The 14,821-nt window shown below is 31.0% G+C and overlaps 2 protein-coding genes across 2 annotated transcripts; one reads left to right on the top strand and one right to left on the bottom strand.

Annotated features, from left to right (window-relative positions):
• Positions 1–1,989: 1,989 nt before the first annotated feature.
• On the bottom strand, positions 1,990–12,167 carry LOTGIDRAFT_229828 (hypothetical protein; the record flags this gene model as incomplete). Its single annotated transcript, XM_009068365.1, has 12 exons — positions 12,018–12,167; positions 8,477–8,702; positions 7,600–7,827; positions 6,997–7,182; positions 6,090–6,316; positions 5,636–5,824; positions 5,259–5,422; positions 4,959–5,079; positions 4,377–4,580; positions 2,828–2,915; positions 2,355–2,484; positions 1,990–2,128 (listed from the first exon to the last, which is right to left on the bottom strand). The coding sequence occupies exons 1-12, from the start codon at positions 12,084–12,086 to the stop codon at positions 1,990–1,992; spliced, it is 1,971 nt and encodes a 656-aa protein (XP_009066613.1). The 5' UTR covers positions 12,087–12,167.
• Positions 12,168–12,442: 275 nt separating this feature from the next.
• Positions 12,443–14,482, top strand: LOTGIDRAFT_184623 (hypothetical protein). The gene has a single exon (XM_009068366.1). It carries the CDS (start codon positions 12,516–12,518, stop codon positions 13,398–13,400), a length of 885 nt encoding a protein of 294 aa, XP_009066614.1. The 5' UTR covers positions 12,443–12,515; the 3' UTR covers positions 13,401–14,482.
• The last annotated feature ends 339 nt before the right edge of the window (positions 14,483–14,821 follow it).

Consider the following 14,821-nt stretch of genomic DNA (forward strand, 5'->3'; position numbering starts at 1 on the left):
TTTTGACATGAAGTATCATATTTGATATTTGTCATTTGTTCCATGTAAATGTAGAAAAAAAATTGTCATTAAATATTCCATCATCATTATTGTTACCATCATTATTTATTGTACTAAGCTTTAATGCGCAGGCGCATTTAAAATATAGCATTTTAATGAGGTCCTGTTATTACAAAATGTTATTATGGTATGTTGCCGTTTTGTTCAGAACCTATAATTTGTTTAAAATCACCTTTGAATATTTACAATTGGTTGGCTTACAAACTGGAACTAATTGTTTTGCACCAAGATAATTCGTCAAAATGCAGACTATGTTGCCATTCTGAATAATTTACACAATTAATTTGAAAGTTTCTGTCTTGTTTTGATTAAAGAATAACTATAATGTGTTTTATAAAATTGAATATTAATATTATTTTAAGATGGTGTATATTGTAAAAGTCTGCTGGTTTTATTATTGTTTCTTCTATTTGATTACAGTGTTTTGATGTTCTAATCATTGTACAACACATTGACCAATAAATATTCTAATTTTAATAATTTGCTATTTCATTGCATTAAAATAAGTATTATTGATGTTTCAGGTCAATCGCGAGGGAACATCTAAATACAGACCTTAATGGTTTAAGAATGCTTTTTGATTCTTATTTACAAAGTGAAATATCAACTCTAAAAGATGATGAATAGTCTACAAATGAAAAAATTCTGATGGATTTTCATTTCATAGAAGGGAATGACTGGTCCAAATGGGGTTAATTTGGATGTGCAATTTCCAGGAGGAGCGAAATTCTGAGCAAAAGCAAGATCTGCTAAAAAACATTCTTGTCCAAAAGAACATGATGCTAAGCCAAATATTTAGATAAAATATACTTTGTCTTGAAAATCATGTACCCCCCTCAAGGAAATAATAAAAAAAAAACATGAGTTTATCAACAAAGTTTTACTACAAAAATAACAAATTGAAACTATGTACCAGACATACAATGAGCAAAAAAGAGTTAATTACTCTAAAACCATAACAATTTATCATTAGTTTACTGGAAAAAATGATGGCTTCGGTTATGGCTTTAACATAACTATACAATTCTGTATTTACAGCAGCACTGATGGTGCATAAAATATTTATGCACATTCAAAGATGTTTAAAATTATACAAATTATAGGAGTAAATTAAGCACCAAATAATAATTAACAAAAAATATAACTAACATTTTACTCGTACTGTGAAATCTATTATTTAATAACCTTTAAGAAATATGAAATATATGAAATCCTTAAAGTGAATATCCACTAAATGTATCACAAAATCTAGGAAATATGAATAACCAGCTCTCTTAGAACATTCCAGATCTTACTGCATGAATAACTTTGATAATATACCTAATAATAAATACAACTGAATAGTCTTCAAGAAGATATGATATGACAGCAAGTAATACAGTAAAATATATTTATGATGCACAGATTGTAATGTCCATTTTTGCTCTGAATCCAATGTACATGTATGATAAAATTGGTTGAGTATCTTACATGGGAGATAACTGTTTAAATTAGATCCCTGTTTACAATAATAATGATTTCACAGTATTTACAATTTTAACTTTGGTATTGTATATATACAATGGCAATATTCTACCTATCACAAATTACAATAGAAACACATAGCTTGATATTTTATTTAGAACAATCTTCAACCAACATCAATTCTCCACCCCAGTCCCCCTACCTAAAGTTAATTTTAACTGTCTTCGTTTCAGGCGGATTCAAAATATATTCAGGACAATTTGACCCCTTGGAAGTTGATTTTAGATAAATGCATGGATTCTTGAAGGCAGGAGCAGCAATTATATCCAAATGAGTTATATGTTAGACACATCAACATATACATTCTTCATGCATTATCATTTTGAAACATCACTTTTACTTTCAGAATATATGTTTTAACCTGAGAATAAGATCTGCAAGTTTTCAGATTCTAAATGATGTAGATTATAACACTGATTTATAGATACAACCTAACATTACCCAGGTAGCACAAGCTGATTCAGGATAGGAATAAATACGTACACGTACACCAAGTCTAACTTGATCACCACGACAATTTATTATCTCATTACAGAATGTTGTACTGAAAAATATGTAAAGATTATGTAACTATACTCATCCATGATCTTTTTGACACAATATGATTGGACTGACAATACAACTGTAAAATGGCATTGCTCAGAATTTGAAAGAGCATTTGATTAATTGAACATTTAACAAATTCATCATTTTAGTAATAATAAAATCTATAATTTCACTTTGCATTTAGCCATAAATTAGCACTATTAATGAACTCAAAAGAAACTTACTTGAGACAATGTGTAAATATTTTTCTAGGATTTCGATGTGTAAATTGTATTGGATATGATTTTAATGTATGATCTTCAGACATGGATGACTGAATAGCATCTTGGAATTCTTCATTATTACATGTGATACCTGTAATATAAGTAAACAAATTATAAATTTACATAATATTCTTCTTTCAAGAAGTACGTCATGTTCTACAAACATTCTATCATTATCAATTTCAATGTAAGTATTATTCAACTTGTAAAGAAATTAACTTTCTACAGAGAAAATCAAATTGTTAAAGTAATTATCGCCAAGGTGTTTTGAAGAAATTGGTGTAATGCACAAACTTTTATGGAAATTGCTTGAATGTGGATAGTAATAGTACAGTAGGTTTCCCCAAAGAAGAATTTCTCTTTAATGAAAGCTTTGCCTTTGAAACACTGAAGAATATATACATGTATATATATGATAATAATTGTAGTATTACCTGTGACCCGTTCTGTTTCATAAGAAGCTAAAGCTGGTGTTAGTAAATAACTAAATTCATCATTCCATACACTAGTTAACCCTTGGTCCTATAAATCAAGTAGTTAGATATACATAGTTCATCCTGCATGGTATCAAACAAACCTATATTCCTGCATATAAGGATTCAACACCGAATTTCATCAAAATCAAAAAACTGGAATTGTTTCAATTAGATGTTTCTTCAGATATTCTATAAAATAATTAAAATTGTTTTGTTTGAATTTTCTTTATGAATCCCCCACTTTGACCCATATTTCATGAGGGACCAACTCGAAAAAGGCTGCAAACTGTGTCACCTTTTTTGATGTAAAATGTTTGATCTATAAATAAGTCAAGAAAAACAGTGTAATTATCATTTCTTAGTGATTATCTTAATATCAATTCATTATAACTTGTGACAATTCCTTGAAAGAACCATGATTTAAAAAAAAGATAGCTTGTCAGGCAAGGTAACATATGCCCACTTGCAGCTGTCAGAAATGATAAAACATTTTTAGTGATTAAAGTATGAATTTTCTTATATTAAAGAAATTTTATTAGTTTAAATTCAATAATATATATATTTACTTCCAGTTATTTATGCTGAGTAATTCCACAAAATTTTTGGTAATCATTATCAATAACCCAAATTCACCAAATTATTAAATCACATCTCTAATATCAAGGGCAAAAAATTGTTAAGAGTGAAAATCAAAATCTCCATTCATTTCATTTCCTTCATCATAAAAATCACATGAAATCTGTAGTCTCTATTGTGGACAATAACCCAAAGGCAGTTCATTGAAAAATCGTCAAATTCAAACTTGACCAAGATCTCATCAATAAACATTATCACATCGAGTTTCATTAAAATCAGATAAAACTGTAGTCTCTATTGTGTTCACAAGAAATACTGACAGACAGATCGACGGCATTTCCATGTGGGCATATAAAAATAGTGACTGTCAAAAAAAGATAAGCAAAACGTAAGTGTAATTTATTGCTACATCAACATATGAATATGGCCTACATTGTGTTCCATAGAATTTTTCTGCTGACATGGAATCCGCTAGTTTATGACTTGACTTTGTTCACTGGAATATATTCTAGCAGACAACACTTGGAATTCCTAGTAAAGCTGGGGATTATAAGGAAATTTCGCCTATGAAAAGTTGTGGAAATTGGTAATGAGTGAAATCCGCCATTTTGTATATGTTAAAATAATATATAATAAATTTGACATTGCTTTGAAATGATAGGAAAAATTCTGCAGGTTGACATTGTAGAGATAAACCTTGTTTATCAAAACATGCAAATGTGGAGGTCACGCAAATTATTTATCATTTTCAAAGAAATTGGGTTAGCACGAAATGAGGTAACTGTATCAATAAATTCCTTATAACTGTAGTGTATATTATTTTATAACAAACATTCAACATATTCCAGAAAACTTTGGTTCCAATAGCTTTCAATCTATCATTTCAAAAGGTTAAAGATATTTTTGGTTTGGCTTGTACACACTATCTTACCTGTCTATGTTCTGTAACTAAAGCTTTAATTTGATCTTCTAAATCATTGGAAGCAAAATGAACATCTAGGTTACTTGGAGATAATGGTGGCCAGGTGTGTTGAACTAATGGACCACAGACAGAAGCTATAGCATCTTCTGACATACTCTTCCATAGTGATTCATTTTCTAATATAAATCTACACACTTCAACATTATTACAAGACTGAAAAATAATCCCCAATAATTTTACAACCTAGAGTTTTAGTTCTTTAAACAATTGCACCACACTAATATTTTACATAGACTAATAAGCATATTAAGTTTTCTCAAAATCTTATCAAAAGTGTTGTCTTTACTGCTTCTACATGCCCAGTTTTTATGCTAAATCAAAGGTATTAGAGCAAAAAAAATATTAATCTAAAATACATAAGATTCATCTACAATCTCAATAAACATACTGAGTTTTGTCAAAATCTAATCAAGTCTGTGGAAAAGTTAAGACAACTGAACAAAAGTAGGCTGTATGTTCACATACCACATATTGTGGGTATATTTAAACTCTATTGGAAACTTAACAGAATTTTAAATTAATATAATATACCTGATTATTAGCATACAATTTTCGGTGATTAAAAACACAATCAACTGTTTTGTAAGGATATTTGGATGGATTTTGTTTGGACATTGGTGGACCATTAGGATCTATTGGTTCATGAATATACCTGCAAAATATTGCACAAATATATATCAAATGTATAGCATAAATACATAGCTATAATAGCTTTTATAGTTGTTCTTAAAGAAGGAGAACCCATTGAAACACATGAATATTTGCGATGATTCTCTATTATACTATTAATATAATTCAGTCGTAAGTAAAATTATCCAATAAAATGAATACCTATTGCCTTTGATACTCTCCCAGAATGTAACTAAACCATTTACACTTCTAGTCATTACCCAGGCATGTGTAGCTCCTTTAGTACTAGTTCCAATACAAACATACGTATCTAAACCAAATCCTAATAATAAACTACATAGTAATGTAGCATGATCTTCAATACCCTACAAATAAAATTTTAAACAAACAAACTAAATTGCTTTATATTGAATTCAAAATGTTTTGTGACAACATCATAGCCTTGTATAGCCAACAAGTCAAAAAAACACTGAAGCGCCCCATTTCAAAAGCATCAACAGCACTTATGGTAAAAATATATGTGAAATAAAATGTCAAAAACAAATGACGCCCATCATTAAACACAGTTAAATACATACCCCTCTATTCATACATAGAAATGAATGAATACATGTCCATTGTTCACGTTTATCTTGTCCTAGAGATTTAGGGTAATCTTTATGTATTAATGACACAAAACGTGCTGCTTGTCTTGGTGTTTCTATTAATCTGCCAGTACGAAATGGTTTAACATAGGAATTTACTGGTTTATTGTTACCATTCTCATCCTAAAATTTATCACATAGATATATTTTACTTTAACTACAGTACTTAACAGTTTAGTTAACATCAACTACTCACAAAATAAGTAGTATCCATATATTTATTTACAAGTCTATTTAATAAAACAAATAATATAAAATATGTCGCTTATGTTGCAGTTACAAGTTTCTTCACTCTTCTAGAATATTCAGAAATCATTATCAAGGATATAAGAGATAAATTTATACTCCAAATCTGAATGAATAACAGGAACAATATGTTCATACTCACAGTAGCAAATATTTTAACAATTCTGTTTTTATGAGCATCTCGAATCTGAAGATATTCTTCCCACCATAATGAACTATATGTTAAAAAGCCACGCTTTCTGTCTGATTGTCTATGACGTTCCAGTTCTAATTGTGCTCTCAATACTTCTTCTCGTAGAGGTTCAGGTGGTTTGGGAAATAATTCCATTTGTAACACTAAAACACCGACTGGCACTTGATTTTCTATACCTACATAAAAAAAACTTTATTTTCAACAAGTCTGCAAGGCATTCATATTTATTATCATAATCAATGTAAAACAAAAGATCAATAAATCTAATAAAAGGGACAGATGCATCACACTTTATTCAGAAACAGGAGATTTTTAGCTAAGCCAATCAGTAACAGTGTTCACAGCTCACAGTTGAAATTTGAGCCTTCCAATCGATGTGTGTCCAGAATTATCCACGATTGAATGTTTAAACGAGGACTTGAAAGATAAGATACTCTGTGATATATATAGAAAAGACAAATATAGAAACAGTAAGTAAAATTCCTAGGTTTAAGTATTTTTTTAAAAAGTTAAGCGATTTTCGTACATTTCTAGTACTTCTGAAGACTATTTTAATATATTCAAGACTCAATCAATGCCCCAAAATGGCGCACCTGTCGCTTTAAATATATATTATTTTAGATACTATTCTCCCAAAGTACAAAATCAGTAACGCAGGGGATCTCACCTCATCTCTCATTAAGGACATTATATTAGTGATATTATTAGGTATACACAGATAGAAGATAAAATGCTATTTTTTATTTATTACCCCCGTAATATTCCAATCCCTTTGATCTCAGTAGGTATTGTATCATTGCAAGATACCAGGCCATTGATACACATATCTAAAGTAAAAAATAAAATATAAATTTACCTGTTCCTTTCAATTCAATAGAAACCTTCATTTTACTCTGAGCAGACGTTAAAACCGGTCTCCATTCAAAATAATGAGAAGCTACAAGTGAAGTTTTACCAGTAGAATCTGTTTTTATTAATACAATATGTATAGGATCATACATTGATAACATAGCTGTATTATCAGCCATTCTTCCTGCCTCACCTACAATTTCAAACAATGTCATATTATAACAACAAATTAATAGAAGTTTTTCAATTTAACAATATTGCTGACGTTAGGTCATGTTAAATATTTGATTATTCCTGCAGTTTCTTAAGAGTCCTCAAATCCACATACACTCTTCAGTAATTCATGGCACCATTCCTGATATCGACATCTGTCCAGGATAAGTGCATTATCAAAATGTTAATGTATTGCATGATGTCTGTCAACTTGGCAATACAGCAATCATGTTTTAAAGTCAGGTTTATGACCCAAGAATTGTGAAAGCTGATCTGATTTCAATTAGCATAGAGTTTCTGACTCTCCAGGATAAATCTATAAACAGACAACTACATCTTGCAATAAAACCCCCCCAAACAAGAGCAAAAACAAATACCTGTTTGAATTGTAATATACCTGCAGATTCCTTGTGAAGTTCTAGTAAAAATCCTTCATCAAATGCTGGTTCACAGGCACAAGGTATAGGTTTAGTTTTAAATCTTTGTGTACGGAAATGAACATGTAACGTGAAATATGATGAGACTTGTTGACCAGGTAAAACTTCATTGGTATGTAAATGTTCAAGAAAGGCTTTTCCTTCTTGAATGGTTAGATATAGATGTCTTCTTGTTGGATCTATATTTACTACAAGAAAGACATCAACGATTTAGTTTTCATTTTAAATACATATCTTATAATCCTTGAATAACATTTAGAAGTAGATAGAACATTATATAAATAAAACACTATTATGGATATACTACTCCTCTTTAATTTAAGCAACGTTTCATTTCACATACAGGAATCTTTTTCAAACAATAGAACAGGAGTAGCTAATAGTAAAATTTTAAAAACAAGGATATAAGTCGCTTCAGTTGAGCTGTTCTAACTAGAAAACCAGCCTGTCTCAACTGCTTATATTAAAGGTACAGATGGGTCTTGATATGCAAATAGTCTTAAGAAGTACTAGAAGTGTACAAAGATCGCATAATTCCTTCAAAAATATTTCAAATTAAGAATTTCTAAAGATGTCTTCTTTATATATTGCTTTCTCTCAAGAAAAGAGGACTTTTCTTTTTGACTTTGAAATTCAACGGTGAGCTGTGAACACTATTATTACTGATTAGCTTAGCTAAAAAATTCCTGTTTATGAGACTAAGGTACGAGTGGTAAAATAAATGGTGCACCTATCCCTTAATATTAGACGGCTGTATCCTCTAATAAACAAATTCATGATATACCAGGCATCTATTGATCAGCTTATGCAAAAACTATAAGTTACAGTGTAATATACCTTTCTTCACTTGATTTGATGATTTTTCCCTGCTTAGAAAATGACCACTTGGTTTAGGTAAATTTGTTTCACCATCTACTTGAATATCTTTCATCATATTAGCAACAACACCTCTTTCTTTTAGTTTTCTAATCAACTCATTCTCACTAATATGTCCTTCTCTACCCTCAAATTCTGTTTTCACAACTTCATCAAGAACATTACGGAAGTGTCTTTGGATATCACTCTTGGAAAAGAAAATTTCACATTTTACTTAAGTGTTTATATGAATAATGCAATAACCTTAAGTATTCCAATAAAATATTATTATAGTCCAGTTGTCTAACCTATTTTCGTGGATATAAGGATTCAACACCGAATTTCGTCAAAATTAAAAAAAAGAATTTTTTTTTTATGTCTTAGATGTTTCCTCAGATATTCTACAAAATAATTAATATTAGTTTATTTCGATTTTCTTTATGAATCCTTCCCTTTGACCCATATTTCATGAGCAACCAACTCAGTAACGGCGGCAGAATGCGTCACCTATTTTCGTGTACAATGTTTGATCTATAAATAAGTAGAGAAAAACACGTTGTATGGATACCGGGTGGTAAAATTAACTTCTCTTAGTATATTTTATCTTTAATATCAATTCATTATAACTAGTGACAATGCCTTCAAAGAACCATGATTTTAAAAAAAAAAATAGTGACTGACAAAATAAGATACGTAGCGTGATTTATTGCAAAAAGTCACTGAAATAACAAAAGAATATGGTCCACTTTGTGTTCCATAGAAATTTTCTGCTGACACGGAATCCGCTAGTTGATCACGTGACTTCATTCGTTGGACTACATTCTAGCAGACGAAACTTGGAATTCCGATTACCGCTTGGGATTAGAAGTAAATTCAGCCGATAAAAAATTGTGATGTTTGGTAATAACTGAAATCCGCCATTTTGTATTTGTCAAAGTATACATTATTACACTTTACCTTACTTGAAACTACTGAGTTCATTCTACTTGCTGATATTGTAGAGAAAGCCCATGTTTATCAAAACAAACTAATGCGGAGGTCACGCGAGGTCGCACATGTCAATTATTAATCATTTCCGGAAATGCACGAAAAATAGGTTACCAAAAAATTGGGTTACTTGACTGTAATAATTATAGTATCTAAGAAAATCTAACCCGGTGACAATACAAGCTTTATATAAATTCTAAACTCTAGACGTTCATGTGATTTTCACTCACTGTCTTTCACTTATTTGTCTTCAATAAAAACAGATTTCAAACAGATTCTGTGTACTCAAACTTAAAGGATTTATGCCAAGTTGCTCTTTTATGTTGGAAATATTTCAGATACACTGTCATTATCACATCGATTTTATCACTTTTTTTCATTTAAAAAGGCTAATTTAGCGCTTCTCAAATTATGCATATTTTCCGCCACTAATCGGGAATCTACTAATCTTCGGTTGATGACATCATACTAGACATATGTTCTGATGCCACCATTGAATCATAAGCAAAACGTTCACACAACTTCATTTTCATATCGGACTAAATGGTGTACTGTGTGGCATTGACCAGTACTTACTCGTGAATTGACTCATTGTCATCTGTGGGTCCGTCAACTTCAACAAACTCCATTAGCAATACATCTAGAACATCTCTATTGAGACAATTCGCCCTGAACCCCGAATGTTGACAAATGCACGACTGCATCTCCTCCAGAGCTTTATGTTCTGTGTCATTAACCTCTTTATAGCAAAGGCTCTCAAGTGTTGTTGGCATTTCTCTACACAATCCACAAAGGCAGCTATTTAATAAGTAATATCTGCATTTCAACACGATGGCCCCATTCAATCAATGTTTACGGAAATACAGACTGAGTCTAGTCTCTGACGTCCAGACTAACCCCATCTACATCAAAGGTGTACATAGACAAATAGAGACTGGATGGTAGAGGCTATGTATTCACCTAGGTGACCTTTTGACCCGCACCACCATATTAAGACTGACATTATGTGATGATAATAATAGGCCTACTACGGTCAGTAGATATACAGTCGAGTAACCTAATTTCGTGGAAACCTATTATTCATGGATTTCCGGAAAGGATTAATATTTGACATGAGCGACCTTGCGCGACCTCTGCATTAGTTTGTTTTGATAAACATGGGTTTTCTCTACAATATCAGATAGTAGAATGAATCCAGTAGTTTCAAGCAAGGTAAAATGTAATAATGTATACTTTGACAAATACAAAATGGCGGATTTCAGTTATTACCAAACGTCACAATTTTTTATCGGTTGAATTTACTTATAATCCCAAGCGGTAATCGGATTTCCAAGCATCCTCTGCTAGAATGTAGTCCAACGAATGAAGTCATGTGATCAACTAGCGGATTCCGTGTCAGCAGAAAATTTCTATGGAACACAAAGTGGACCGTATTCTTTTGTTATTTCAGTGACTTTTTGCAATAAATCACGCTACGTATCTTATTTTGTCAGTCACTATTTTTTTTTTTAAAATCGTGGTTCTTTGAAGGCATTGTCACTAGTTATAATGAATTGATATTAAAGATAAAATATACTAAGAGAAGTTAATTTTACCACCCGGTATCCATACAACGTGTTTTTCTCTACTTATTTATAGATCAAACATTGTACACGAAAATAGGTGACACATTCTGCTGCCGTTGCCGAGTTGGTTGCTCATGAAATATGGGTCAAAGTGAAGGATTTATAAAGAAAATTGAAATAAACCAATTTTAATTATTTTGTAGAATATCTGAGGAAACATCTAAGACATAAAAAAAATATTGTTTTTTTAACTTTGACGAAATTCGGTGTTATATCCACAAAATAGGTTACACCACTGTATCCAATATGCTTATTTCTTTTTCATTTTCTTTTGAAATGGATATCAATGAGCTTCTGCAATGTTAATTATCATTGTTTTCAACCTGATAGTTTATGGTGACGACTGTTTAAACTCTATCCACTTGCCATCTGTACTACCGATTCGGGCATTTGTAGAAAAAGAATCGGTTTCGTCGTCTGAGAAATCGGAATTGTCAGAGCTTTCAGAGCTATCAGAATATTTTAGTACTGATTGCTGCCAGTCTATTGAGTGTCGTCTATGACGTCATAGATCAGCAGACTGCTAGCCTAATTAACTTTCTGCTGGAAAGCGACCAGAGTCAGAAATCTAAGGTTTTTGTCAAAAATATTGTTCTGGGAGACATTTTTAAGCCCTTGTCAATGATTACAGGTAAAAATCATTGTAATTAAGGGGAAATTTTACGTCTTGGCATAAATCCTTTAAATCCCCAAAATTGTGTAATAGTGTAATCTTACTGTTACAACGCATTGCAAAAATACATTCATTTCAATTGTAAAGGAAGTCACTGTTTTTGGTTTCAGTTTCATCAGTTCATCTTGAACATGAATCATAATGAGCTAGATCTGAACTTTTAAAGATAATCCTCATTCATATTTATTTATTGCCGTTTTGATTTAATAAATAAAAATATCCTCCCATGTTTGCTTACCTGTGACAGGTGATTATTAATAAGTTGCTTAATTTCTTGCACCTTTTGGTTAGGAAGCGCCATTGACATACAATTTTGAAGGAGGGCTTCTTTTTATTCTACAAATCAACACTATATCCAAATTTAGAGCATGATCTGTCAAGTTCGATGTCCGCGGTAACGAAAGTGCGCATGGGTGAAAAATAAAAGCTGCCAGATTTCCTTTTTTTTTTATTGATCTAAGCGATAGGATAAGGAAACCCCTCAAATCCAAACAGTATGTGATTGAAATCATTCATGATAATTTTTCAAAATAATAAACAAAATTGTAATAAATCCAACTTTAGTAGTATCATGTATGGAATGAATAACAGAAACATTAAAGATAAAGTATTCGTACTCTGGCAGCTCAGCTTGTCGTTTACATCATTAACAACCAAAATGGCAGGTAATCAGTCTGAAAATGTGAAACGCAGAACGTATTCTTCAAATTATAAAGATCCAACAGCGAGTGGGAACATGAAAAATCGTGGGAAGAAGCCAATAGCAGAACCTATTCATATCGGTCACTTTATAATGATTGTTATCATGAAACTATGTCGAACAGTACTTTTGATCGATACATCAGTCAAAATAGGACTTTACCTTATGGTTGTCCTAATTGGATCTGTTATCTGTGACCTACATGCTATGCCAAGAGGATTCTTTTCTGATAAGAAAAACTTCTTAAATGTTTATTTCATAAAACTTGGATGGGGATGGACATTGTCACTAATTGGGCCCTTCATATTTATGACTAGTTTTGTCTATTGTTGTGGAAACTTGAATCAAGTCCGAAGACATGTGATGAGACTGGCTGTTGGAACCGTTTGGTGGTATGTTTGTACCAGTTTCTTCGTGTATGTGAATAAAAATGTTGGAGTCTGTACATTATCAAATCTAAAAGATAGTAAATCATGTTTAGAAGCAGGTAAATCATGGCTAGGCTTTGACATTTCCGGTCATGTGTTTTTAATGATACATTCTTTGTTGATCATATCAGAAGAAATGAAATGTTTTAAAGATTGGACGAAGCTGAAATTGTCACTGGATGATGAAAATTTAACACAAAGAAAAAACTTGTCAGCAAGTGAAATTTCTCAAGCTAAAACTTCACATAAACAGTTAACACCATTAATTCAGATTAATGTAGTTTTCATTACATTGTTAAGTTTATTATTCGAATTTATGCTTTTAATAACTATTATTTATAGATTTCATACACTTTCACAGAAAGTTTTTGCAGCGTTTATTGCAGTTGGTTTTTGGTTTGTTGATTATAGAATGTTATTTAGAACTAAAATAGATATAATGCCTTGCTTACCAGGAGAATGTACTTTAAACTATTATAAATATGATATTTAATTTATTTTCAATTGATATTTTACATTGTATTTTAAATATACTGTTAAAAATGGTATTGCCTGTGTGAAAGGACTGTGGAAGAGTTCAGATGCCTAGTAGAATAATAATTCACACTATCACTATCTATCAATCAATATTTACTGCCATAAATAATTATTCAATATATTTAATTACTCTCCAATGGAATGTGCCATATTTCAAGTTTTTTTGTAAATTTTTAATATTTCCTTGTTTTTACTTACTACGCTTCATCATCATGGGTACAGTTTCAAGAATTCAATGTGTTGAGCATTTCCATTTCAGTGGTGCTTACATTAACATTATCTAAATGCACCCTGAAATGTCTTCCATGGTGAAATTAGATCTTGAAGTGCTACCTCACAATATTATATTTATAATCTTTTTTCATATTCATTTAAGAATTATATCATACTTAATTTAATTACAAAAGATTTATGATGTAATTTTACTCAAATTTTGGCATTTTGGGGCTCACCATGGAACCTAGAACTATTTTATCATTAATTATGTGTGTAGTTAGTGTTATATAATCATTATTCTACTATTAGTCAATTATATTTGATATTATATCATCTGGTTACCATCTGTTTGGTACTGCTAGTTTTAACTTGCTGTAGGAGGAGATCTAAAGATAGCAGATTACATGCATCAGATATTAAACTAACATAATTATAAATTGCTTTTCAAAATCATAGATTAAGTCGAACCAAGATATTTCTGAATCTGCCCATCCAGGTCAAAACATAAACGCAATCCGCTCAGACGCAGATGAGCAAAAACATCTTATATATACACTATATATGCTAGTCAGTGATACATTTAGTCTCCTGTATGCACAGGTATGTCTTTGATTATGGAAATGATAAGATTTTTTGAATGTTATTTTATTCAAAATACAATGAAACTGATCATAATTTTGGCAGTATTATATAATACTTTTTCAGCAGTACCAGTATTGCTATATGAATTTGATTGCATTCCTTCTGCAATTTTAGCTTACATTTTAAATGTTATCACAATATTTTTATGGAGTGAAGATGAAATAAACCTAAGATACCATTTATTACTAGTTTCTCATTAATAATATACCTAATCCTATTTTCACATTGTGTGAATATGAAAGCCTCTAAGAAATAACCCACTATATTGTTGCTTCAGGATGTTCACATTCAAGATTCCTGCACTGTTGAAAATTGAAATTTGTCTCTGTTATAGCAAAACATATCCAGCAGTACACAATGCATACTGTTACCCATCTCCAACAAGGTGCAGAAAAGGACACAACTGCATTTAATTTGATCTCAGTTTATAAATTTAGTTCTTTTTGAGTCCTGCTCATACTTATATCAATTTGAAATCATGTTTTAACAACTTGGCATACTATTCAGAGAGCCAACATA

The sequence above is a fragment of the Lottia gigantea genome, assembly GCF_000327385.1.
Source record: "Lottia gigantea unplaced genomic scaffold LOTGIsca_9, whole genome shotgun sequence".
Classification (NCBI taxonomy): domain Eukaryota; kingdom Metazoa; phylum Mollusca; class Gastropoda; family Lottiidae; genus Lottia; species Lottia gigantea.

What these genes read in the sequence shown, in the direction of transcription:
- LOTGIDRAFT_184623 (XM_009068366.1), top strand. Translation starts at nt 12,516, where the DNA reads ATGAAAAATCGTGGGAAGAAGCCAATAGCAGAACCTATTCATATCGGT.